This window comes from Chiloscyllium plagiosum, unplaced genomic scaffold (genome assembly GCF_037043375.1).
Source record: "Chiloscyllium plagiosum isolate Xiang-an unplaced genomic scaffold, Cpla_swu_hap1 HiC_scaffold_10, whole genome shotgun sequence".
NCBI classification, from domain to species: Eukaryota; Metazoa; Chordata; class Chondrichthyes; order Orectolobiformes; family Hemiscylliidae; genus Chiloscyllium; species Chiloscyllium plagiosum.
The window spans coordinates 69,940,204-69,964,373 of NW_028270148.1; the positions used below are offsets into that span (position 1 = coordinate 69,940,204).

A 24,170-nucleotide genomic window follows, 5' to 3' on the forward strand; every position below is an offset into this window, starting at 1 on the left:
TTATGAGGTGGTTTGGTTCCTTTGTCTGGCATCGTGGGCAGCCCCTCATCAAACTTACTAAATTGCAGTTGCCTCAAGGAGGGGGAAGATTTGATTTCCCAGACATCAGAAGGTATTAATTGAGTTCCCTACTGTCCTTTGTCTGTGATTGGGTAGGTAACGATCCAAACTCAATATGGCTGGATATTGAGGCCTCCCAAGCAAAGTGCCCTTTTATTAACCTGTTGTTCATGGATAAGATGAGGACAGTTATGGACACTGCTGGAACCCCATTGTCATTACTACAGTCAAGGCTTGGAGGGCGATGTGTCAGTGAGGGTTGTTTATCCAAGACTTTGCCACTTACACCTATAGTTGGCATGCCAGGGTTCTGACCAGGGATGATGGACTCAGGGTTCAAACTATGGGCAGTGAGAGGAGTTTCTAGTTTGGGAGACTTGTTTGAGGGAGAGGCTATGATGTCTTTTGAGCAACTGAGCTGCAAATACGGGTTACCCAGCAGTGATCTTTTCCATTTTTTTCAGGTTAGGGATTTTACCCAGAAGAAGACTACGCTTCTCACGAAGCCCTATAAGCCTGATACAAGAGGTTGTTGCTACGTCCCACAAGCACACTTTCGGTTATTGCCCTCTATCGCCTGCTGGGTGGCAGGGCCTGGCCTGATATTAACCGGCTATGTGAGGTCTGGGAGCAAGAGCTAGGAGTGGAGATCTCTTCTGAAACATGGGAGAACACATGGGAGAATATTCGAAAGATCTCAATCTGTAATAGGACACGTGCTACACAGTTAAAAGTTCTGCACAGGGGTCATCTGGCACCAGACCGTCTGGCGAAGTTTAAAAAAGGGGCATCTCCAGTGTGCCCTAAATGTAAAATAAGTGTAGGTACTCTTACTCATTGCTTCTGGACATGCCACAGGCTCCGTGTTTATTGGAGAGATAGGGAAGGTATTGAGGACTGGAGTCAAAGTAGACCCGATCTCTCTCCTCTTAGGTCTACCGAATTTACCATCTTTAGACAGGCATGAGAAGAAACTATTTAATATTCTTGCATACTGTGCACGGAAGAATATTCTGATGAACTGGGTACCTGAGAACCCGCCGGGCTGGCTGGGATGGCAGAAATTAATTACGGAGCACATTCCCTTGGACTTTTTTTACAAACATGATGCACCACACAACAGACTATTTTTATAAGACATGGCAGCCCTACTTGAGTTATTTGGAAACACATTTGTCAGTTGTCTTAACTAGGGCATTTGTTTAACCAGGATGGTTAGATTTGTCAAGCCCTGGGCCCTGGAGGGGGTCTCCTGAGTTAATACAGGTATATATACAATGCTCCCGTTCCCCTGTTTGGGAGCTTTGCGTCGAGCATAGCTGTTCTGTATTTTTTGTGTTTTTTTTGGTTTTATTTGCTTTTTTTTTGGTGTTGCTTTGCACAGTGTTAGGGTTTGTTTTGTATTAGAGGGTAGGTTAATAGTTAGGAGATTGTGATTGTATTGTAATTTGTGTTTTTTTCTTTTTATTATACTGATATTTGTTATTGATTGTATTTTTCAATAATTTTATATGTTTGTAAAGTTAAAAAAAAATTTGTTAACACATATATTTACAAAAAAAATGCTTGACCATCCAGGACAAAGCAGCCAACTTACTCAGAAACATTCATTGCCTCCACCACCAACGCACAGTAGCAACAGTGTGTACCATTTACAATATGTGCTGCAGAAATTCACTAAGGTATCTTAGACAGAATCTTTCAAACTCACAACCATTGCCATGTAGAAGGACAAAAGCAGCAGAGACATGGGAGTATCACAGCAAGCAAGTTACCCGCCAGGTCACACACCACCCTCACTTGGAACCATATCATTCCTTCACAGCTGCTGGGTGAAAAGACTGGAGGGCCCTCCCTGACAGTACCTACATGATCTGTTAGCTGTTCGAGGTGGAGGATCACCACTGCCTTATCAAGGGTAAATAGGGATGGGCAATAAATGCTGATCTAGCTTATGAGTTCCACATCCTGTGAACAAACAAAATAAACAGGAAAGAGGGTCACTGGTGACATTTTAAATAGTACAAACAACTGACTGAAAATCCAAGAAACCCAAATGGGAAGTTTTAACTTAATTTGTAACTTGCAAAAGGCTCGTCATTAGAAACTAGAACGTTTTGTGCATGATTGAAGAAATAAAAAGCATATCTGCACCAAAATATCTATACCTATAAAGCAGATCAAATGTAAAGATTTTAATTGAAATGAAACAAAGAACTGCGGATGCTGAAAACCTGAAACAAAAACAGACTCCGCTGCAGAACCTCAGCAGGTCTGGCAGCATCTGTGACAGAAACAGTTAATGTTGACACCAGTGACCCTTCTTCAGAACTCTTCTTCAGCAACTAAATGAATCAAAAGCCATGAAAAATTATCTATCTTCTCACTGACATCATTTGTTCAAAGAACATCTGAACCTATGCATCGAAACAGTACTAGACTTCAGTACATGAAGGATAAAGAATCTGACTTAAATTAGAGCAACAATGACCCTAATCTCAAATCTTTCTCTTACCTCTGACTGGTGTAGTTATTCACAAATGAACATTTTAAATTATCAACTAGAATCGAGGCCGTGATGTATGAAATCATGCAGAATACACAGTATAGGAAAATCAGATGCCAGCTGAATTTTATAAAGTCAGAAAACACACACCAGGTTATAGTCCAACAGGTTTATTTGAAACCACAAGCTTTCAGAGCACCGCTCCTTCATCAGGTGCAGTGAAAAGAAGTACACAGGCACAGAATTTATAGGCAGAGAAATCAAAAGATCATAGAAATGGTTGAAGTGGAGTGTCGACAGGCTGAATAACAAGTCTCTAGATAACCAAAAGTGTCAGACAGTGTGAGTAAAGTGTCAACAGCAGAATAATTGAGGCAGAGAGATAATTACAAAAAAATACAAATAAGGTGGTGCTGGAAACAAACCAAATGGCTGAAATGACATGACAGGTTATAGCAGTATACAAGGGACTAACCAAAGTAACAAGTAATCCAAAACTTTACAAACTAATTAAGGTAGAAACTTCATAATAAGTTATGGGTTACGTGTAGCATGACATGAACCCAAGATCATGGTCGAGGCCATCTTCATGGATACAGAACTTGGCTATCAGACTCTGCTCGGTGATTCTGTGATGTTGTGCATCTCAAAGGCTGCCTTGGGGATGCTTACCTAAAGACCGGATGCTGAATGTCCTTGACCGCTGAAATGTTCCCCAACTGGGAGGGAACATTCCTGTCTGGCGATTGTTGTGCAGTTTCCATTCATCTGTTGCCATAATGTCTGAATGGTCTCACCAATATACCAAGCCTCGGGGCATCCTTACCTGCAGCGTATGAGGTAGACAACAGTGGTCAAGTCACAGGAGTACCTGGTTGGTAGTGTTCCCATGTGATGGTAGTATCCACACCAATGATCTAGTGTGTCTTGCAAAGGTTGCCATGGCATGGTTGTGTGATGTGGTCGATATTGTCCTGAAGGCTGGGTAGTTTGCTGTGAACAATGGCCTGTTTAAGGTTTGGCAGTTGTCTGAAGGCGAGAAATGGAGATATTTCCAGTTTTTCCCCAGGGCAGAGAAACTACGCCATGCTCTTTGCGGCCTTCAACATGTCTTCCAGGACAACTAACATCTTGCCAAGATCATGCCGACACAGTTTGTTCGCACCATTTTTATTTCCCTCAATCACATCAGCACTTTGTTCATAACAGCACTGTTTGCTACCAAACAGTTCTACTGTGATTTTAGAAACTGATATCACAGCCTTTTAATCAATTTTATTTCATAAACATGCAGCAGTATCATAATAATCACAAAGCTTTCTTTCAACAACATTGCATACAGTACTATGGACTCATTTCAGTGCAGAAATAACTTTACAGCTAGTGAAGGATTGTGACAGTGTAAAAGGTTTTGTTACAAAGGTAATTTGTGAGTCATAGAGATGTCCAACCCGTCCATGCCGACCAGATATCCCAACCCAATCTAGTCCCACCTGCCAGCACCAGTCCATATCCCTCCAAACCCTCCCTATTCATATACCCATCCAAATGCCTCTTCAATGTTGCAATTGTACCAGCCTCCACCACTTCCTCTGGCAGCTCATTCCATACACGTACCACCCTCTGTGTGAAAAGATTGCCTCGTAAGTTTCTTTTATATCTTTCCCCTCTCACCCGAAACCTATGCCCTCTAGTTCTGGACTCCCCGACTCCAGGGAAAAGACTTTGCCTATTTACCCTATCCATACCCCTCATAATTTTGTAAACCTCTATAAGGTCACCCCTCAGCCTCCGATGCTCCAGGGAAAACAGCCCCAGCCTGTTCAGCCTCTCCCTGTAGCTCAAATCCTCCAACCCTGGTAACATCCTTGTAAATCTTTTCTGAACCCTTTTAAATTTCACAACATCTTTCCGATAGGAAGGAGACCAGAATTGCACGCAATATTCCAACAGTGGCCTAACCAATGTCCTGTACATCCGCAATATGACCTCCCGACTCCTGTACTCAATACTCTGATCAATAAAGGAAAGCATACCAAACACCTTCTTCACTATCCTATCTACCTGCGACTCCACTTTCAAGGAGCTATGAGCCTGCACTCCAAGGTCTCTTCCTAGGACCTTACCATTAAGTGTATAAGTCCTGCTAAGATTTGCCTTCCCAAAATGCAGCAGCTCGCATTTATTTGAATTAAACTCCATCTGCCACTTCTCAGCCCACTGGCCCATCTGGTCAAGATCCTGTTGTAATCTGAGGTAACTCTCTTCGCTGTCCACTACACCTCCAATTTTGGTGTCATCTGCAAACTTACTAACTGTACCTCTTATGCTTGCATCCAAATCATTTATGCAAATGACAAAAAGTAGAGGACCAGCACCGATCCTTGTGGCACTCCACGGGTCACAGGCCTCCAATCTGAAAAACAACCCTCTACCAGCAACCTCTGTCTTCTCCCTTTGAGCCAGTTCTGTATCCAAATGGCTAGTTCTCCCTGTATTCCATGAGATCTAATCAGTCTCCCATGGGGAACCTTGTTGAACGCCTTACTGAAGTCCAGATAGATCACATCTACTGCTCTGCCCTCATCAATCGTCTTTGTTACTTCCTCAAAAAAAAACTCAATCAAGTTTGTGAGACATGATTTCCCACGCACAAAGCCTTGCCTTTCCAAATACATGTACATCCTGTCCTGAAGAAGGGCTTATGCCCGAAACGTCGATTCTCCTGCTCCTCGGATGCTGCCTGGCCTGTGTTTTTCCAGCATCACATTTTTCAACTCTGGTACTCCAGCATCTGCAGTCCTCACTTTCTCCTTCAGGATTCCGTCCAACAACGTGCTCACCACCGACATCAGGCTCACTGATCTATAGTTCTCTGGCTTGCCCTTCTTAAACAGTGGCACCACATTAGCCAACCTCCAGTCTTCCAGCACCTCACCTGTGACTATCAATGATACAAATATCTCAGCAAAAGGCCCAGCAATCACTTCTCTAGCTTCCCACAGAGTTCTCGGGTACAGCTGATCAGGTCGGGGGGATTTATCCACTTTTATGCGTTTCAATACATCCAGTACTTCCTCCTCTGTAATCTGGACATTGTGTGGGAACAAAAGTGCTAAAAATTCCTTTCTTTACTGCATGATATTCTTCCTGCCACCAAACAAAAAAGTATTGGTAGCATAATTGCTTCCATCCTGAATTATGGATTATGATGTTCACTTTGCCAGTGTCTGGTGGAGATACTGGATCTTCTGTTATATCATTCATGATCAGAATATGGATTACTCCATGTATGAAAAGAAGTTCTCTTCATGCTTTCACGTACTCTGGAGGATTGCAAGTTTATATTCTACAATTGAGTTGTATTGATTTGTTAGTACTGTTCAAGTATGATAAAGTCATTTTTCGGGAAGGAGAGAACCACCTCAATATCAAAGTCTCTAAGTTGAATTGGTTCATTTAATCATCTAATTGCGTCAAGACTAATGTCTATTGGTCAGGATCTGATCCTGAAATTAGACTATGTTCACCTGCCTCATATTCTAAACAGGGTAAAAACAGATGCTGGAAACCAGATTCTAGATTAGAGTGGTGCTGGAAAAGAACAACAGTTCAGGCAGCATCCAAAGAGCAGGAAAATCGACATTTCGGGCAAAAGCCCTTCCTCTATTCCTGATGAAGGGCTTTTTCCCCAAACGTCGATTTTCCTGCTCCTCGGATGCTGCCTGAACTGCTGTGCTTTTCCAGCACCACTCTAATCTAGAATCATATTCTAAACAATTTATTTTTGACTTCTCACATTGTCTTTTAATTCATGTAACTTTGATCAAAGTTGATGACATTGCTCTAAGTATTGCATTTAATATTTTTCAGATAATTTATTCACTAATTCTCATATTACATTATTTTATCAACTTCTGTTTCCATCTATAGTGTTCTCAGCAATGTTTTATGAATGTTTCTCTCTTCTTAAACATCCTATGTTCAATCCCCCTAGTTCACTCCTGCACCAAACTCAAAGCTCATTGCACAGGCTGTTATTCTGTATGAAACTGAAAAACAGAACTCCTCAACTCTCCGCTCTTTTCTTCCTCTTATATTTTAAATGCCTTGTGAACGGAATTTTGTGGCCATAATCATTATTTTTGATTAACTAAGTCTTTAATCGTTTCAATCTTAACATCCTCCAGTGTAGGTCTTTGTTTTACAATCCTCAAAAGAAATATAAAAAAATCTTTTTTCTGTTGTATACCAATGTCAGTTTAATGGATGAGATTTCCTCCTGTTTGGGACTTAACTGTTGTATTGTGGTTTGTTTGCTTTTCTTCCCTCCAGCTGTATTTGGAAAAGTGTCAGCAGAATGTCTTAGATGTTATCTTACACACATTCACAATGTGACAATCATTAATGCCTTTGCAGTTTTACTTACACATGCATGAATAATGATTGAATAAAATTCTGATTATTATTAGGAAAATCTTAAAAACAGAGGGAGAAAAGCTGATCACACCCACAACTTGCACATAAAAAATAAATTTGTCAGGTACTTTCCTATTGGAAAGAGGGTGAAATGTATACATCTCAGTAAAAAGTCTTTGCTGGCATTTATATTTAAACTTACTCCTTGGGTCAGTGTACTGGTTTCTGCATGTGACTAAAATGCTTGAAGTTTAAAAAACTCTAATGGACAATGGGAATAGACAGCAACTTGATAGAGGAAAGGCTCAGACAGACCCCTCATTCACAGGCAACCAGTTGTGCAGTGTCAGCAGAATTGCTCTTCATTGTGAGCAATTCCATGTTTACAGGCATCAATGTGGCTACCAAGGCACCAACTGACTAGCTAGGGATATTCCACAATTGGAAAATATTCAAATCAATAAATATTCACTTAGCATATAATTATAGCAGAGTTTTATTCCCATGAATACAGACTATCCTGGAAGCTGCTACTATGCTTCATCCTTCATTATACCTTAGTACCATAGCCCTTCTTACAACAATTGGAAAACCGTAGATGGCTGACAGCAGAAAGAGCAGAGTTCTTTAAAGACGGCTGATGACACTGCTGCATAAACCCTCCATGGAAAGTCAAAAGGCTCAACAATCAATGCCATCTGAGTAAGCGTCAGCCACAATGATGTGGTGGTTCAGGTGCCTCGATGGGTTGGATGGTGTTCCTTCATGCTCTTTCGAAGTCTTATACATTATGTTGCCTGGCTGCATTCGTTATCATAGCCCTGGGGAGAGGTGTTGACTTTGATGAGAGGGAAGCGTTGGTTTGGCAATGCTGAGGAAAAAGGAAGAATAGGGATAGATAGCCAATGGTGAGAAACACCCAAATAATCCAAAGAGTGTTATTAACTACAAAGTAACCAAAGGCCACTATTGTCCTGAAGGGAAGGAAATATGTCATCTTTATTTGATCTGATTTACATGTCTCCAGACCCTCAGCAATGTTGACTTTTTATCTGCCCTCTGAAATGGTCAAACAAGCCACTCAGTTGTATCAAAACAAAGTCAAAAGCAAGGAATAAAACTGGCGTACAACTGGATATTGGCATAGGCACTGGAAATAACAATGACAAACCCAGCCTGTCGACCTTCACCAGCATCTGGAGGTAGTACCAATATCAGGAGAGTTGTCTAAAGACTAGTCAAGCAACAACCTGACACTATTTGTATGGTATGATTCCACGAGAAAGATTATGACTCAGACACCATCATCACTATCCCTGCAGTCCCGTTGGCAAGACCAGAGGTGGTGACATAATCATAAATAGTTGTGAATGAGTTGCCTTGGAAATTCTCAACATTGATTCACCACCCCATAAGATCTTATGGCATCATGTCAGACATGGGCAAGGAAACCTGCTGCTGATTACCAGCTATCTTGGCACATGAATCAGTTCTCCAGAATGTTGAACACTACTTGAAAGAAGCATTGAGGGCAGGGTGGGCACAGAATGTACTTAGTGTCACCAACAATAACACAATGGCATCACTATTGACTGAGCTAGCCAAATCCTCAAGGATATTGCAGCTAGACTGGCTCTGTGGCAGGTGATGAGGGAATCAAAAGAGGGAAAAGCCAACATGACCCTATTCTCACAAATCTACCTGTTTCACATGCAGTTCTCCATGATAATATTATGGGGAGTACTGCATAATCATTTGAAAGACAATGTCCCATCTTCACATCGAGGACTCACCCCACTGTGTTGTGTGATATTACCACCATGCTAAATGGAACAGAATTCTAAAACATCCAGAAACTCAAAGTTGGGCATCTATGAGGAGTTGTGAGCCATCAGCAGAATTATACTTAAACACAATCTGTAACCTCATTGGCCAGGCATATCACCCACTCTACCATTACCAACAGGCAGACAGATAATCTTTTGTTCAATTAGGAATGCAGGATTGCATGCCATTAGCATACAAGGCATTCCAATAAATGAGGTATCCACCTGCTACAACAGGATTACTTGCAAACCAAACAATGAAAGTAGCATGAAACAGACAGGACAAAGTTATACCAAAACAAACAGATCCAAACTAAGATCTGCAGGTCTACCACAAAGTCACAAATGGTAGTGGATATTTAAACAATTTACAGATTGTTTACACTCTACTAATATCCTCAAATATAGGGAGGTCCAGCACATCACCGTTAAACTGAAGGCTGATACATTTGCATCTATCTTCAGCCAGAAGTGCTGACGGAATAATTCATCTTGGCCTCTCAGTTGCCAGTTAACAGATGAAAGTAAAAGCTATGGGCCATAATAACATTCTGACAAGATGACTGAACATTTGCGTTACAGAATTAGCCATTCCTTTGGCCAAGCTGCTCCAGTACAGCTACAACATTAGAATCTATCTTGAAATGTGGAAAAATGGCCTGACGATACCCAGTCCACAACAAACCCAGTAAAAGACAAACCCCAGGATGTAAATTGTGGGGCATTTCCATGATCATGTTATTGAGTGTCAGGGAGTAATGAATAGATTCTCTGTTGTTCAAGATCATCATTATTTGGTACTTCGGCATTGCAAATGTTGGATGCCATTTAGCAGCTGTGGATCTTTTCCAGACCTTACTGCATATGAACACAAACAGTTTTAGTGTCTGAGGAGTTGCATCAAGTGCTGAACATTGAGTAATAATTTTTTGTGAATGTCCCCATTTCTGACCTTATGATGAAGGGAAAGCTATGGATGAAGTAGCTGAAGAATGATTGGGCCTAGGAAACTGCCCTGAGGAACTCAGGGAGTCAATGACCTCCAACAAACACAACCATCTTCCTTTGGGCTTGGTATAATTCTAACTAGTGGAGGATTTTCTAACTAAGGTAGGTTAGAAGAGTGTGAAGTTGAAGAGGGAGAGTGAAATGGGGAGGAGGAGGATGGTAGGACAATAAAATTCATGGTATCAATCTTTCCACCAATGGAAGAGTTTCCCTCCATCTATGCACTCTAGATTCTTCATGATTTTAAATGATCAATCTTCTCTCCTCCAAGAGAAATAGCGCAACTTTGCTCAACGTTCTAAGATTTAAATATTTTAGGCGTGATAGAGAGGGAAAGCAAAACAGCACGGGAGTTCCATTATTGATAAGAGAGACTATCATAGCTGTACTGAGGGAGGACACTTGGAAGGTCCATCCGGTGAGGCCATATGGGTCGAGCTCAGGAACAGGAAGGGTGCAAATCACTTTGATGGGATTGTGCTACAGACTTCCCAACAGCCAACGGGTGACAGAAGAACAGATATGAAAACATGTCAAAACAATAGGGTTGTTGTGGTTGGTGATTTTAACTTTCCCTATACTGACTGGGGCTTGCTTAGTGTTGGGGGCTTGGAAGAGGGAATTTGCCAGATATGCCCAGGATGGTTTTTTGAAACAATATGTAAATAGTCCAAGTCGTGTTGGGGAATGAACCAGGCCAGGTGATCAAAGTTTCAATGGAAGAGTATTTCAGGAACAGTGATCATACTTTTCTGTCAGCTTTAAGTTACTTAAGGATAACGAGTAAGAGTAATCCCTGGGTGAAATTACTGAACTGAGGGAAGGCTAACTATCACAATATTAGGCAGGAACTGGGGAATGTAGATTAGGCATGGGTGTTTGAGGGTAAATCTAAATCTGGCATGTGGGAATCGTTTAGAAGTGAGCTGATTTAGACTTCAGGACCAGCATGTTCCTGTGAAATTGAAGGACATGGATGGCAAGATTCAGGAACCTTGGATGACAAGAGAAATTGAGAGCTTAGACAAAAAGAGAAAGGAGACATTGGTACGGTTTAGGAGAAATGAAGACAGAGTGCTCGAGAATACAAAGTCAGCAAGAAAGAACTCAAACAAGGGATTAGGAAGGCTAAAATGGGCCATGAAATTTCTTTGGCAAGGTGATTAAGGAAAATCCCAAGGCATTTTACATACATATAGGAGCAAATGGGTAGCTAGGGAAAAGGGTAGGTCCACTGAAGAACAAAGGAGGGAATTTGTATGCAGTCAGAGGAAGGAATTAAGGTCCTTAAGGAATACTTTGCATCGGAATTCATAAAGGAAGAGGAAATAGTGGATGAGGAGCCTGGAGAGGGTAAATTGATATTCTCAGGTATGTCAAAATGTTAAAAATATGGTGGGGGGAATCCAAGATGGCAGCGATCTAGGAGGATCGCATTGCAGAGCTCCACACTGCAGCACAAGCGGCACAAACTTCTAACCTGCCCAGCCCAGACCATTGCAATATCCTGGGACTCTGGAAAGGTCGTGGAGTCCAAGGAAATTGTGGAAAATCAACTTACCCCCGTTTTCGCCATTCAGGGATGCCGAAGAAGGGAGGAGTAGTGTCCAAGGCCCAGCCTGCAGGATCCTTGGACTTGATTAACTAAAAGGCCCTGGTGAAGGAGCTTGCAAAATCTCGTGATATGTTGGGTAAGCAGATAGAGGAGAAGGGGGGGATTCTGGATTAGAGTGTTGCTGGAAAAGCACAACAGTTTAGGCAGCACCCGAGGAGCAGAAAAATCTACGTTTCGGGCAAAAGCCCTTCATCTACCTGGTATTCCTGATGAAGGGCTTTTGCCCGAAACGTCGATTTTCCTGCTCCTCAGATGCTGCCTGAACTGCTGTGCTTTTCCAGCACCACTCTAATCCAGAATCTGGTTTCCAGCATCTGCAGTCATTGTTTTTACCTACCAGATAGAGGAGAAGTGGCCTCGATCACTATCATGCTGCAGAAGCATGAACAGCAGCACGACCTGGAGAGAAGGATGGATGAGGTTGAACAGAGTCACAGTGGTGGAAGCAGACACCAGTTCCTCCAATGATAGGATTCAAGCCCTGGAGACGCAGGTCCGTAATTTGCGTTACCAAGTGGATGACCTTGAGAACAGGGGCAGGAGAAAAAAAATATATTTGGATCGTTGGTCTGCCAGAGGGCAAGGAAGGTGATCGACCAGCAGAATTTATTGAGGACTCGTTGCCGAAATTCCTTAACTTGGAGGCTGGATTGAGAGGATCAAGGGGGCTCACCGGATCACGGCACGGAGATCAGGTCTAGGTCAACGTCCTCCTCCTCTCTTGGTGCAGTTTCATCATTATAGAGATAAAGCAGAGAATCATGGAAGCTTCCAAAATCCAGGAGATGGACCCGAAGATCCTGGTTTACGAGGGCTCTAAGATAATGTTCTTCCAGGACTTCTCAGCGGTGGTGATCCAGAGAAGAAAATTCTATGACAATGTCAAGACTGAGGGAGCTTGGGTTCCAGTACTGGGAGATATCCAGCAGTGCTTCATATCACCTTAGATGGATCTGGACATTTCTTTGAAACGTCAGAGAAGGCAACAGACTTCAAGGTCAAATTAACTTAATCTGAACAAATAGTAGTGCTGTTTGGGTATGTCTTTGTTTTTTCTTTTGAAAAAAAGAGCAAGTCCGTTGGGTTTTCTTTTCCTTTTTTTATTGAAAATAATCTGGTTTAAACAATGTTTGGTGGCGGTTGAGATGTGTAATTTTAATTTCTAAGTTAAGCTATACCAAAGGATGGGTGGGGTATTTACCCCTTTCTTTTTATTTTTAAGATTTATTTTTCACATTGCTATTCCATGGTGTATTTTCTTTCTTTTCTGCTTGTGTTTGCGGTGTGGCTCTAGCTAGGAGGAGGGAAAATGGTTGGAATGGCTAGATGCCTACTTACAGGTAGTTTATACCCGGTTCAGGTATTTTCAGGCAGAGGGATGGGAAATTGGGTTTTGGGATGGGTAGTTGCCCCCTTTGGGTGGTGATGGTGGTCTGCTCTCCTATTCAGCACCATTGGCGCTGTATGCGTTGGCTTGTTTTTTGGTTTTTATTGTACGTAGTCTTTGATAGCTTTGTAGGTTTGTTAACTGTAGTGGTTTTAGTTTATATAGTTTTTATGTTCAATGAATCTTGTGACACAAAGGCTCAGCAATTTGTGGTTCAAGTTCCTCCTCTCTGGAATTTCAATGTTACTGCAGAAGGTTTTGGCTAATGACTTGATTAAATGGTGTATGTGGAACACCAAGGGGAGTCACTCACCAATTAAGAGGAAGAAGGTACTTTTGAGTCTTTGAAAGGAGAAGGTGGATATTGCTTTATTACAGGAGACACACTTGGATGATAAGATAACAGAATGGCTTTGATCAGGTTTACTTTTCATCTTTTAATACTAGATGTAGGGGAGTGGCTATATTGGTTAGGAGGACTCTCCCATTTAAGTTAACACACTCTAGTAAAGATTTAAATCACACAACACCAGGTTATAGTCCAACAGGTTTAATTGGAAGCACACTAGCTTTCGGAGCGACGCTCCTTCATCAGGTGATTGTGGAGGGCTCGATTGTAACACAGAATTTATAGCAAAAATTCTGTGTTACAATCGAGCCCTCCACAATCACCTGATGAAGGAGCGTCGCTCCGAAAGCTAGTGTGCTTCCAATAAACCTGTTGGACTATAACCTGGTGTTGTGTGATTTTTAACTTTGTACACCCCAGTCCAACACCGGCATCTCCAAATCATAGTAAAGATTTGTAATCCTCAAAGCCCTGATAAACACGGAGAATATGGTGCTTTAAATGTTTATTGCCCTCCGGCCCATCCCCTCAAATTTCTGGTAGATGCGTTCTCTAAACTGATCAGTCTCCAGTCTCGGCATATCATTATAGGGGGAGATTTTAACTGTCTCATGGATCCCACAGTAGACAGGTTGCCCAAAGGCCCCTCAATACTCTCTGTACAAACTAAACAATTAGTGGATCTATGTGTGGAGTTAGGGTTGGTGGACGTCTGGAGGCATCTCCATGCTATAGGCAGGGATTTTACATTTTTTTTCCAATCCACACAGGTGTCACACCAGGATTGATTTTTCTCTGACCCCATGGCAACCCTTGACTTGGTGGCATCTTGTATGATTGGTAATATTATCATCTCCGATCACGCTCCAGTTGGCTAAGATTAAAGAAGTTACAGTGGGTCCGAAGCACTGACAAACTGATCCCTTTATCCTCAAGGATAATAAGTTTGTGGAGTACTTCTCTAGGGAATTTCGGGCGTTCCTAGATATTAACTCAGGCTCAGTTATTAGCCCATCCCTTCTTTGGGAAACTGCCAAAGCCTATGCCTAGTTATTTCCTACTCTGCCAGTAGGAAGTGGCAGAAAGGTGAGCACTAACCTCTCCTTGAAGCACGGTTGAAGGCAGCTGAGAAGGCCTACTTCTTCAGGCCCTCGTTGGTCATGCTAGAGGATTATGGCACTGCGGTCTGCATTGAATGCCATGTCACACAGACAGCAAAGAAGGAGCTCATCTTTACAAAGCAAAGGTTATATGAGCATGGTGACAGGCCAGGCAAATACCCAGCATATCTCGCCAGGAAAAGGAGTACCCCTCAAGCCATTACGGCGATTAGGGAGGGTATGGGAACCTAACATGTGACACCAATGAGATTAATGTGGCATTCCAGAGATTTTACTCTAAGTTATACCAATCTGAGGGTTGTGAGGAAGGGTGGGCCAAAATGGAATATTTTTCAAGGATATGGAGCTCCCGGGAATGACCCCTGAACACAAGTCTTTTCTCAATGCCCCCTTATCAGAGCATGAGGTGCAGGAGGCTGTGAAGCAGCTTCAGAGTGGAAAGGCACCCAGTCCTGATGGACTTCCCATTGAATTCTATAAGGAATTTATAAATATATTGTCAGGCTCGATGCTCAACATGTTTAATGACTCATACTGTCATGATTGTCTCCCGCTATCTCTGAGAGAGGCCAATATTTCACTTATTCTTAAAAAAAAAGGAAAGTCCCCGAGGACTGTGCTTCATACATGCCCATTTCACTCTTAAACAAGGACTTTAAAATCCTCTCTAAGACTCTTGCGTTAAGGCTAGACACTGTTACCTTCTATTGTTAAAGAGGACCAGACAGGCTTCATAAAGGGGCCGCAGATCCTCCAATAATGTTAGGAGGCTGCTTAATGTAAGTCAAGTGTGTCACCAACAGCCAATACAAGGATCGGTGCAGAGAAGGCACTTGACTGAGTTGAGTGGCTGTACCTTTTCTAAACTCTGGAGTGGTTTGGTTTGGGTGAAGCCATATAAGATGGGTAAAGGTTCTCTACAGTGGCCCTCTCACTGCGGTCATCACCAATGGGGTATGATCAATTAATTTTAACATATTTAGGGGCAGCTGGCAGGGCTGTCCCCTTTTGCCCTTTTTTTTACACTGATGATTGAACCATTGGTGGAGGCCATTTGTAGGGATCCCAATATATCAGCTCCAGAAGTGGGGTCAAAATTACATAGGATTTCGTTGTATGCGGATGATGTCCTAATTTTTTGACAAATCCAACATTTTCAGTGCCTCGCCTGATACAATGCATCAGTGCGTTTGGCACCTTTTCAGGGTACAAGATTAATCTTGCATAATCAGAGGCTATGCCTATGGGTGGTCTTACAAAGGGGCTAGGTCTTGAGGGCGACTATAGATTCCCATTTAAGTGGTCACGGGGGGGGTTTGTGTATTTGGGCATATTCATTACTCCAGTTCTGGATCGGTTGTTCAAAGTTAATTTTGTTCAATTATTTGACAAAATCAAACAAGACCTTCAAAGATGGGAGGCGCTTCTGGTCTTGTGGTTGGGTCGAATAGCGCTTATTAAGATGAATATTCTCCCCCATGTATTATACAGATGCTCCGCCTGATTTTCGATATTGTCAAAATTTAAACCAAGGGTATCTTCAACACGTCCCAAGTGCAATTCGGTACGGGCACTCTTACCCATTGCCTCTGGCTGTGTGGTAGGCTTTAAACATATTGAAGTGCTGTGGCGGGTGCAATGGAGGGAATTTTGGGTGTAAGGGTGGAGAAGATCCCGGTCTCTCTTCTTCTTGGCCTGCCCAGTATGTTCCCTGCCGATGTGCAGAAGAAAGAAAACTTTTCAACATTCTCTCTTTCTGTGCAAGAAAGGATATCTTGCTAGGTTGGGTATCCGAAAAACCCCTGGTCTGTTGGGTTGGCGGAAGATTGTTATGGAGCATATCCCCTTGGATTTTCTCATAAGTGTGGTACACCACGAAAATTAGAATTTCTATAAGAAATGGCAACCCTTTTTTGGAATACCTGGACACAGATTTATTTGCCACACTAATAAGGACTTTTAATTAACTGTAACAATTGTGCTTTATGAGTCTAATATCCGGGGAGGAGGAACTGCAAACATACGAGTGTCTTGTTTGGCTGAGTTAAGTTATTATTATTTATTGTTGTTGATTATTATTTATTTAGTTAAATAGCTAGTTGGGTTTTTAAATATATATAGAAAAATATATATTAATTACATTTGTACATGAGGGCAGGATGGGTTTTAAAAACTGTGTGTTCTTTGTATTGTTTTGTATTTGTTGTAATATTTTAAAAATCTATTTTTCAATAAAAATAATTTTTTTAAAAATGGTGGTGTTGGGAGTTTTCAAGTCCTCAGGACCTGATGAGATCTATCCCAGAATGCTGAGGTCGGCAGGGGAGGAAATTTCTTAGGCCTCGTACAAAACCTTTGTATGCTCTTTAGTAACAGGAAAGTTCTCAGAGAACCGGAGAATACCCAGCAATGTTCTTTGTTGCCATGGTCTGGCGATGGAGGAGGCCAAGGACCTGCATGTCCTTGGCGGAGTGGGAGGGGGGAGTTCCTCCCACTCCGCCAAGGACATGCAGGTCTTTGGCCTCCTCCATCGCCAGACCATGGCAACATGACACCTGGAGGAAGAGCGCCTCATCTTCTGCTTAGGAACCCTCCAATCACAAGGGATGAATGCAGATTTCTCTACCTTCCTCATTTCCCCTCCCCCTACCTTTTCTCAGTCCCAACCCTCGGACCCAGCACCGCCTTCTTGATCTGCAATCTTCTTCCCGACCTCTCCGCCCCCCCCCACCTCCTCTCCAGCCTATCACCCTCACCTTAACCTCCTTCCACCTATCGCATTCCCAACGCCCCTCCCCCAAGTCCCTCCTCCCTACCTTTTATCTTAGCCTGCTTGGCACACCCTCCTCATTCCTGAAGAAGGGCTTATGCCTGAAACGTCGATTCTCCTGCTCCTTTGATGCTGCCTGACCTGCTGCGCTTTTCCAGCAACACGTTTTTCAGCTCTGATCTCCAGCATCTGCAGTCCTCACTTTCTCATAATTTGCTGGGTTTTCAGATAGGTTAAGTTATTCGGTATTCTGTTTTCTTTTGTTTGTGTTTCATACAGTAATCTTGTAATTAAATTCTGTTTTGTTTAAAACTAAGTGGTTTGACCAGCTGCATCTCTCCTGGAATAGCCACTGTACACCTGCTTAAAACAGCTAGCAAAGTTAGGGTCTGGATTACTTTTTTGAAATGTTTTGAGGGGGTCTGGCCTGGTCCATAACAACTTAATAATCAAACTTTGACAGCCTTCTGTGGTGAAGAGTTTCATAAATTCAATCCTTTTTGGGAGAAGAAATTCCTCCACATTAAATGTGCAACCTCTCATTCTGAGATTATGCGCTCTGGCCTTGAACACTCTCCCAGGAAGATACAACTTTTCCACATCTATCCTATCAAATCATTCATGACTCTTGTATGTTTCAAGAAGTTCACCTCTCACTCTTCTAAATTCAAATGGATACAGGCCCAATCTACTCAACCTCTCCTCATATGACACAGTCTCTCAATACCTGGTATAACAAACAAAGAATTATGGATGCTAGAAATCTGAAACAAAATCTGAAATTGCTGGAGAAACTCAGCATGTCTGGCAGCATCTGTGGAGAGAAAGCAGAGTTACTGCTTTGGGTCCAGTGACACTTCTTCAGAACTGGAGTTCATATGCTGCCAGCATAATGCATCTTCTCTAGACCACACCTCCAATGCCAGTATATCTTTCTTTAGATAAGTTCACAGTATTCCAGCTATGATCTGACTACTGCCTTACATAATTTTAAGACCATAAGACATAGGAGTGGAAGTAAGGCCATTCGACCCATCGAGTCCACTCCGCCATTCAATCATGGCTGATGCGCATTTCAGCTCCACTTACCAGCGTTCTCCCCGTAGCCCTTAATTCCTCTAGATAACAAGAATCTATCAATCTCGGCCTTGAAGACATTTAGCGTCCCGGCTTCCACTGCACTCCGTGGCAATGAATTCCACAGGCCCACCACTCTCTGGCTGAAGAAATGTCTCCGCATTTCTGTTCTGAAATGACCCCCTCTAATTCTAAGGCTGTGTCCACGGGTCCTAGTCTCCTCGTTTAACGGAAACAATTTCCTAGCATCCACCTTTTCCAAGCCATGTATTATTTTGTACGTCTCTATTAAGTCTCCCCTTAATCTTCTAAACTCCAACGAATACAATCCCAGTATCCTCAGCCGTTCCTCATATGTTAGACCTGTCATTCCAGGGATCATCCGTGTGAATCTCCGCTGGACACGTTCCAGTGCCAGTATGTCCTTCTTGAGGTGTGGGGACCAAAACTGGACACAGTACTCCAAATGGGGCCTAACCAGAGCTTTATAAAGTCTTAGTAGTACATCTCTGCTTTTATATTCCAACCCTCTTGAGATAAGAGACAACATTGCATTCGCTTTCTTAATCACGGACTCAACCTGCATGTTTACCTTTAGAGAATCCTCGACTAGCACTCCCAGATCCCTTTGTGCTTTGGCTTTATTAATTTTCTCACCATTTAGAAAGTAGTCCATGCTTTTATTCTTTTTGCCAAAGTGCAAGACCTCGCACTTGCTCACGTTAAATTCCATCAGCCATTTCCTGGACCACTCTCCCAACCTGTCTAGATCCTTCTGTAGCCTCCCCACTTCCTCAGTACTACCTGCCTGTCCACCTAACTTCGTATCATCGCCAAACTTCGCTAGAATGCCCCCGGTTCCCTCATCCAAATCATTAATATATAATGCGAACAGCTGTGGCCCCAGCACCGAACCCTGCGGGACACCGCTCGTCACCGGCTGCCATTCTGAAAAAGAACCTTTTATCCCAACTCTCTGCCTTCTGTTAGACAGCCAATCCTCAATCCATCCCAGCAGCTCACCTCGAACACCATGGGCCCTCACCTTGCTCAGCAGCCTCCCGTGTGGCACCTTATCAAAGGCCTTTTGAAAGTCTAGATAGACCACATCCACTGGGTTTCCCTGGTCTAACCTACTTGTTACCTCTTCAAAAAATTCCAACAGGTTTGTCAGGCATGACCTCCCTTTACTAAATCCATGTTGACTTGTTCTAATCAGACTCTGCTCTTCCAAGAATTTAGAAACCTCATCCTTAATGATGGATTCTAGAATTTTACCAACAACCGAGGTTAAGCTGATTGGCCTATAATTTTCCATCTTTTGCCTTGATCCTTTCTTGAACAAGGGGGTTACAACAGCCATCTTCCAATCATCCGGGACCTTTCCTGACTCCAGTGACTCTTGAAAGATCTCAACCAATGCCTCTGCTATTTCCTCAGCCACCTCTCTCAGAACTCTAGGGTGTATCCCATCAGGGCCAGGAGATTTATCAATTTTAAGACTTTTTAACTTTTCTAGCACTATCTCTTTCGTAATGGCAACCATACTCAACTCAGCCCCATGACACCCTTTAATTTTTGGGATATTGCTCATGTCTTTCACTGTGAAAACTGACGCAAAGTACTTGTTAAGTTCTCCTGCTATTTCCTTATCTCCCATCACTAGGCTTCCTGCATCAGTTTGAAGTGGCCCAATGTCTACTTTTGCCTGTCGTTTGTTTCTTATGTACTGAAAGAAACTTTTACTATTATTTCTAATATTACTGGCTAGCCTACCTTCATATTTGATCCTCTCATTTCTTATTACACTCTTTGTTATCCTCTGTTTGCTTTTGTATCCTTCCCAATCTTCTGATTTCCCACTGTTCTTAGCCACTTTATAGGATCTCTCTTTTTCTTTAATACATTTCCTGACTTCCTTTGTCAGCCAAGGTTGTCTAATCCCTCCCCGGTTAATCTTTCTTTTCTTGGGAATGAACCTCTGTACAGTGTCCTCAATTATAGCTACAAACTCCTGCCATTTTTGCTCTACTGTCTTCCCGGTTAGCCTCTGCTTCCAGTCTATTTTAGTCAGTTCCTCTCTCATGCCCTCATAATTACCTTTATTCAACTGTAACACCATTACATCAGATTTTGCCTTCTCCCTTTCAAACTCCAGACTGAACTCTACCATATTATGGTCGCTACTTCCTAAGGGTTCCCTTACTTTAAGATCTTTTATAGAGTCTGGTTCATTGCAAAGCACTAGGTCCAGAATAGCCTGCTCTCTTGTGGGCTCCATGACAAGCTGTTCCAAAAAGCCATCCTGTAAGCATTCCATGAATTCCCTTTCTTTAGATCCACTAGCAACATTATTTACCCAGTCCACCTGCATATTGAAGTCTCCCATGATCAATGTAACCTTGCCTTTCTGACATGCCTTCTCTATTTCCCGGTACATGTTGCGTCCCTGGTCCTGACCACTGTTAGGAGGTCTATACACAACTCCAATTATGTTTTTTTTGCCTTTGTGGTTCCTCAATTCCACCCACACAGACTCCACATCATCCGACGCTATGTCATTCAATACCATAGATTTAATTTTGTTCTTAACTAACAAGGCAACCCCACCCCCTCTGCCCACCTCTCTGTCTTTTCGATAAGTTGAAAAACCATGGAGGTTTAACTGCCAGTCCTGACCCCCCTGTAACCAAGTCTCTGTGATGCCTACTACATCATAATCATTCACTATTATCTGTGCCATTAGTTCATCGGCTTTGTTATGAATGCTACGAGCATTCAGGTAAAGTGCCTTAATGCTAACTTCCTTATCATTAGAGATGTTGGAAGTCATATGTCCTAAGTTATCCTTGCTTTTTACTGTATTCTCAGTCTGCCTCAATTTTAAATCCGCCTGGCAACATGCTATCCTGCTGCTTATCTTGCCATTTACCTCCATACACCCTGTCGCTTTCATTTTGCCTTCCCCCCAACTCAGAAGTTTAAAGTCCTACTGACCACCCTATTTATCCTCTTCGCTAGAACATTGGTACCTGATCGGTTCAGGTGGAGACCGTCCCAACGGTACAGATCCCCCCTGTTCCAAAACTGATGCCAATGCCCCATGAAGTGGAATCCCTCTTTCCCACACCAATCCCTTAGCCATGTGTTTACTTGCCTAATTTTCTTGTCCCTATGCCAATTGGCACGTGGCTCGGGCAGTAATCCGGAGATTATGACCCTTGAGGACCTGTGCTTCAATTTCCTGCCTAGTGCTTCGTAATGCCCAAACAGGTCCTCCACCCTAGTCTTGCCTATGTTGTTGGTACCAACGTGGACCACAACAACTGGATCCTCCCCCTCCCGCTCCAATATCCTTTCAAGCCGGTCGGAGATGTCTCGCACCCTGGCACCGGGCAGGCAACACACCATGCGAGACTCCCGATCCGGCTTGCAAAGGATACTATCTGTCCCCCTAATTATAGAATCCCCTATAACCACTACTTGTCTATTAGCTCCCCCCTCTTGAATGGCCTTCTGCACCATGGTGCCTTGGTCAGTTGGCTCATCCTATCCAGAGCCCTTTTCCTCATCCGAACAGGGAGCAAGAATCTCGTACCTGTTGGACAAGGTCAAGGGCTGAGGCTCCTCCACTCCTGAACTCCGGTTCCCCCTACCTGCCTCACTTACAGTCACACTCTTTTGTGCCTGATCACTAGCTGAATGTGAATTACTTAATCTCCCAGGTGTGACTGCCTCCTGAAACAAAGCATCCAGGTAACTCTCCCCCTCCCGGATGTGCCGCAGTGTTTGAAGCTCAGATTCCAGATCATCAACTCTGATCCGGAGTTCTTCCAGCAACCAGCACTTGCTGCAGATGTGGTCACTGCCATTCACAATGCCGTCAACAAAACCTCCCAACTTTTATACTCCATTTCCATTGGAACAAAGGCCAACAGCTTGCACTTTGAATGGGATGAGCTTCTCCTTCAACTTCACAATTGGTGGGATGAGACAATAAGGCCAATTTCAATCAGCTTCTGAGAGACCAGGCTCTTTCCTGTGCCAGGTCTTTGTGGAATTAGTACATGAAGGGACTACCATGTTCAATATGGTGGACGATGCACATCTTTAAAAGGTGGAGGAAGTGGCAGAGAGCAAAGATGGGAGTCAGAAGGTAGAAGAGCGAGTGAAGCGGAGGGCATGAAGGAATGCAATAGAAGCAAGGAGAAAGGAAAGTAGATAAAGAGCTGAAGAAAGCAAAGTTATGACGTGAAGAGGAAAAGCTAGGAAAGTTGGACTGGTACAGTTGATCTTACAGAAGGCCACATGTACAAGATAAACTGAATGCTTACTGCACAGAACATGACAACTGATTGATTCCATGAAATGTGAGTTAGGAGATGGAAGTGGGCACAAGGCAGGATGAAGAGGAAGGGCATACAGAAGGAGAGACATTTGAGGAAGGAGAAAGGGAGGAGGTAAAGGAGGGAAAATAGACTCTGTGGGAGGAAGAAGGAAGTGGGGGAATGGAGCAAACAAATGAAAAGAATGAGTTGAAGAAAGGGCGTAAAAGAAAGCAGAAGAAAGGAAGATGAGAGGAAAAAAAGCGAAGAAAGAATTGAAGAAAGGTAATAAGGAAAGGGAAACAACTGGTGTCTGTTAAAGATAACTTTCTTATGACAATTAATTAAAAGAAAATTTCACAATCTTTAATTAAATCTGAACCATTAAACCAGAAGAAAAATGTGAAAATCGTTTACCTTACACAACAGCATTATTCAATTTTTCTTTGTCTTCTGCAAGATCTATTTCTTAATGCACTAAGAGATTGTAAATGCTACCTTTACTATTAAAAGATTACAAATGTTTCCTCATTCAATTCACTCACCCCCAGAAAGATCTGCTGCCTGTACATCTGAAGTGGAGGCTGCTAATAGCTGGAGTGTTTCACCTACATAAAAAAAATTCCATGAACTATTAAATCTACTATTACAGTGTCTCATTTAACTTACAGAAAATTGTAATTTCAGGATGTGTTAAATCACTCAAAACTATACATTGCTTATTAAAGTAACTTCATATAGGCCTGTATTCCATCACCAGGTCACCCTTTATTTACATGTAGAGAGCCCTTGACACAGATCCAATTTCCTCAGAGCTACAGCAAATAGAAACTGTGACACTCCTGTTCTCCTGAACTCATTCTATAAGGTCCACCTGCTGACCTCATTACAATCACTACACTTAAATATCTAATTTACTTAAAATCACTTTCTCCTAGAAGTTAGCTTCTTTGTTACAAATGAGCATAAGGGATACAAATTGGTTTAAAACTGGCAAATAAATTCCTGGCCAGTTAAGCTACAAGATGTAGACAGAGTTTTGATGCATGGCAAGGCAGGTGATGTATATTTACTCCCACCTTCTCTGCATAAAAAATTTGCTAGATTATAATGTTATTTTATAATGTGTCTCTTTCATATGCAGCACGGGGGCTCAGTGGTTAGCTCTGCTGCCTCACATTGCCAGGGACCTGGGTTCAATTCTAGCCCTGGGTGACTGTCTGAAGTTTGCACATTCTTCCTGTGTCTGCATGGGTTTCCTCTAGGGGCTCTGCTTTCCTCCCACATCCAAAGATGTGAAGGTTAGGTAGATTGGCCATGCTATGGATGGTGCAGGTCAGGTGGATTAGCCATGGGAAATGCAGGGTTATAGGGATAGGGTAGGTGGGTGTGTCTGGATGGGATGTTCTTTGTTGGTGTCAGTGTGGACTCGATGGGCCAAATAACCCATTTCCACACTGTAGGGATTCTGTGATTCTAGGTTGTGCTCTTCCAGCACCATTGATCCAGAATCTGGTTTCCAGCATCTGCAGTCATTGTTTTTACCATTCTGTGATTCTAGGTTGACCCACTCCAATTCACTCTCCTATTACTCGTAATTTAAATCTGTTTGAAAACATTCATTGAGTAACTACTGATTATCTTAATTAAATTAGACAGGATAGAAGCTAGGTGAGCCTAAAGCCGTTTCACATTTTCCAAGCAAAG

The 24,170-nt window shown here is 42.7% G+C and overlaps 1 protein-coding gene across 6 annotated transcripts in view; it reads right to left on the minus strand.

Moving 5' to 3' along the window:
* The window catches only part of pde10a (phosphodiesterase 10A), a 488,240-nt gene that overhangs the window by 175,646 nt on the left and 288,424 nt on the right, over positions 1 to 24,170 (minus strand). For 4 of the 6 annotated variants that reach the window (XM_087991438.1, XM_087991437.1, XM_087991435.1 and 1 more), the window contains exon 3: positions 23,009 to 23,071. The exons of the other annotated variants lie outside the window; for them this stretch is intronic. In XM_087991438.1, the coding sequence (XP_087847564.1) occupies positions 23,009 to 23,071 (63 nt within the window). The remainder of the gene's footprint in view (positions 1 to 23,008; positions 23,072 to 24,170) is intronic. 6 annotated transcript variants of the gene reach the window in all.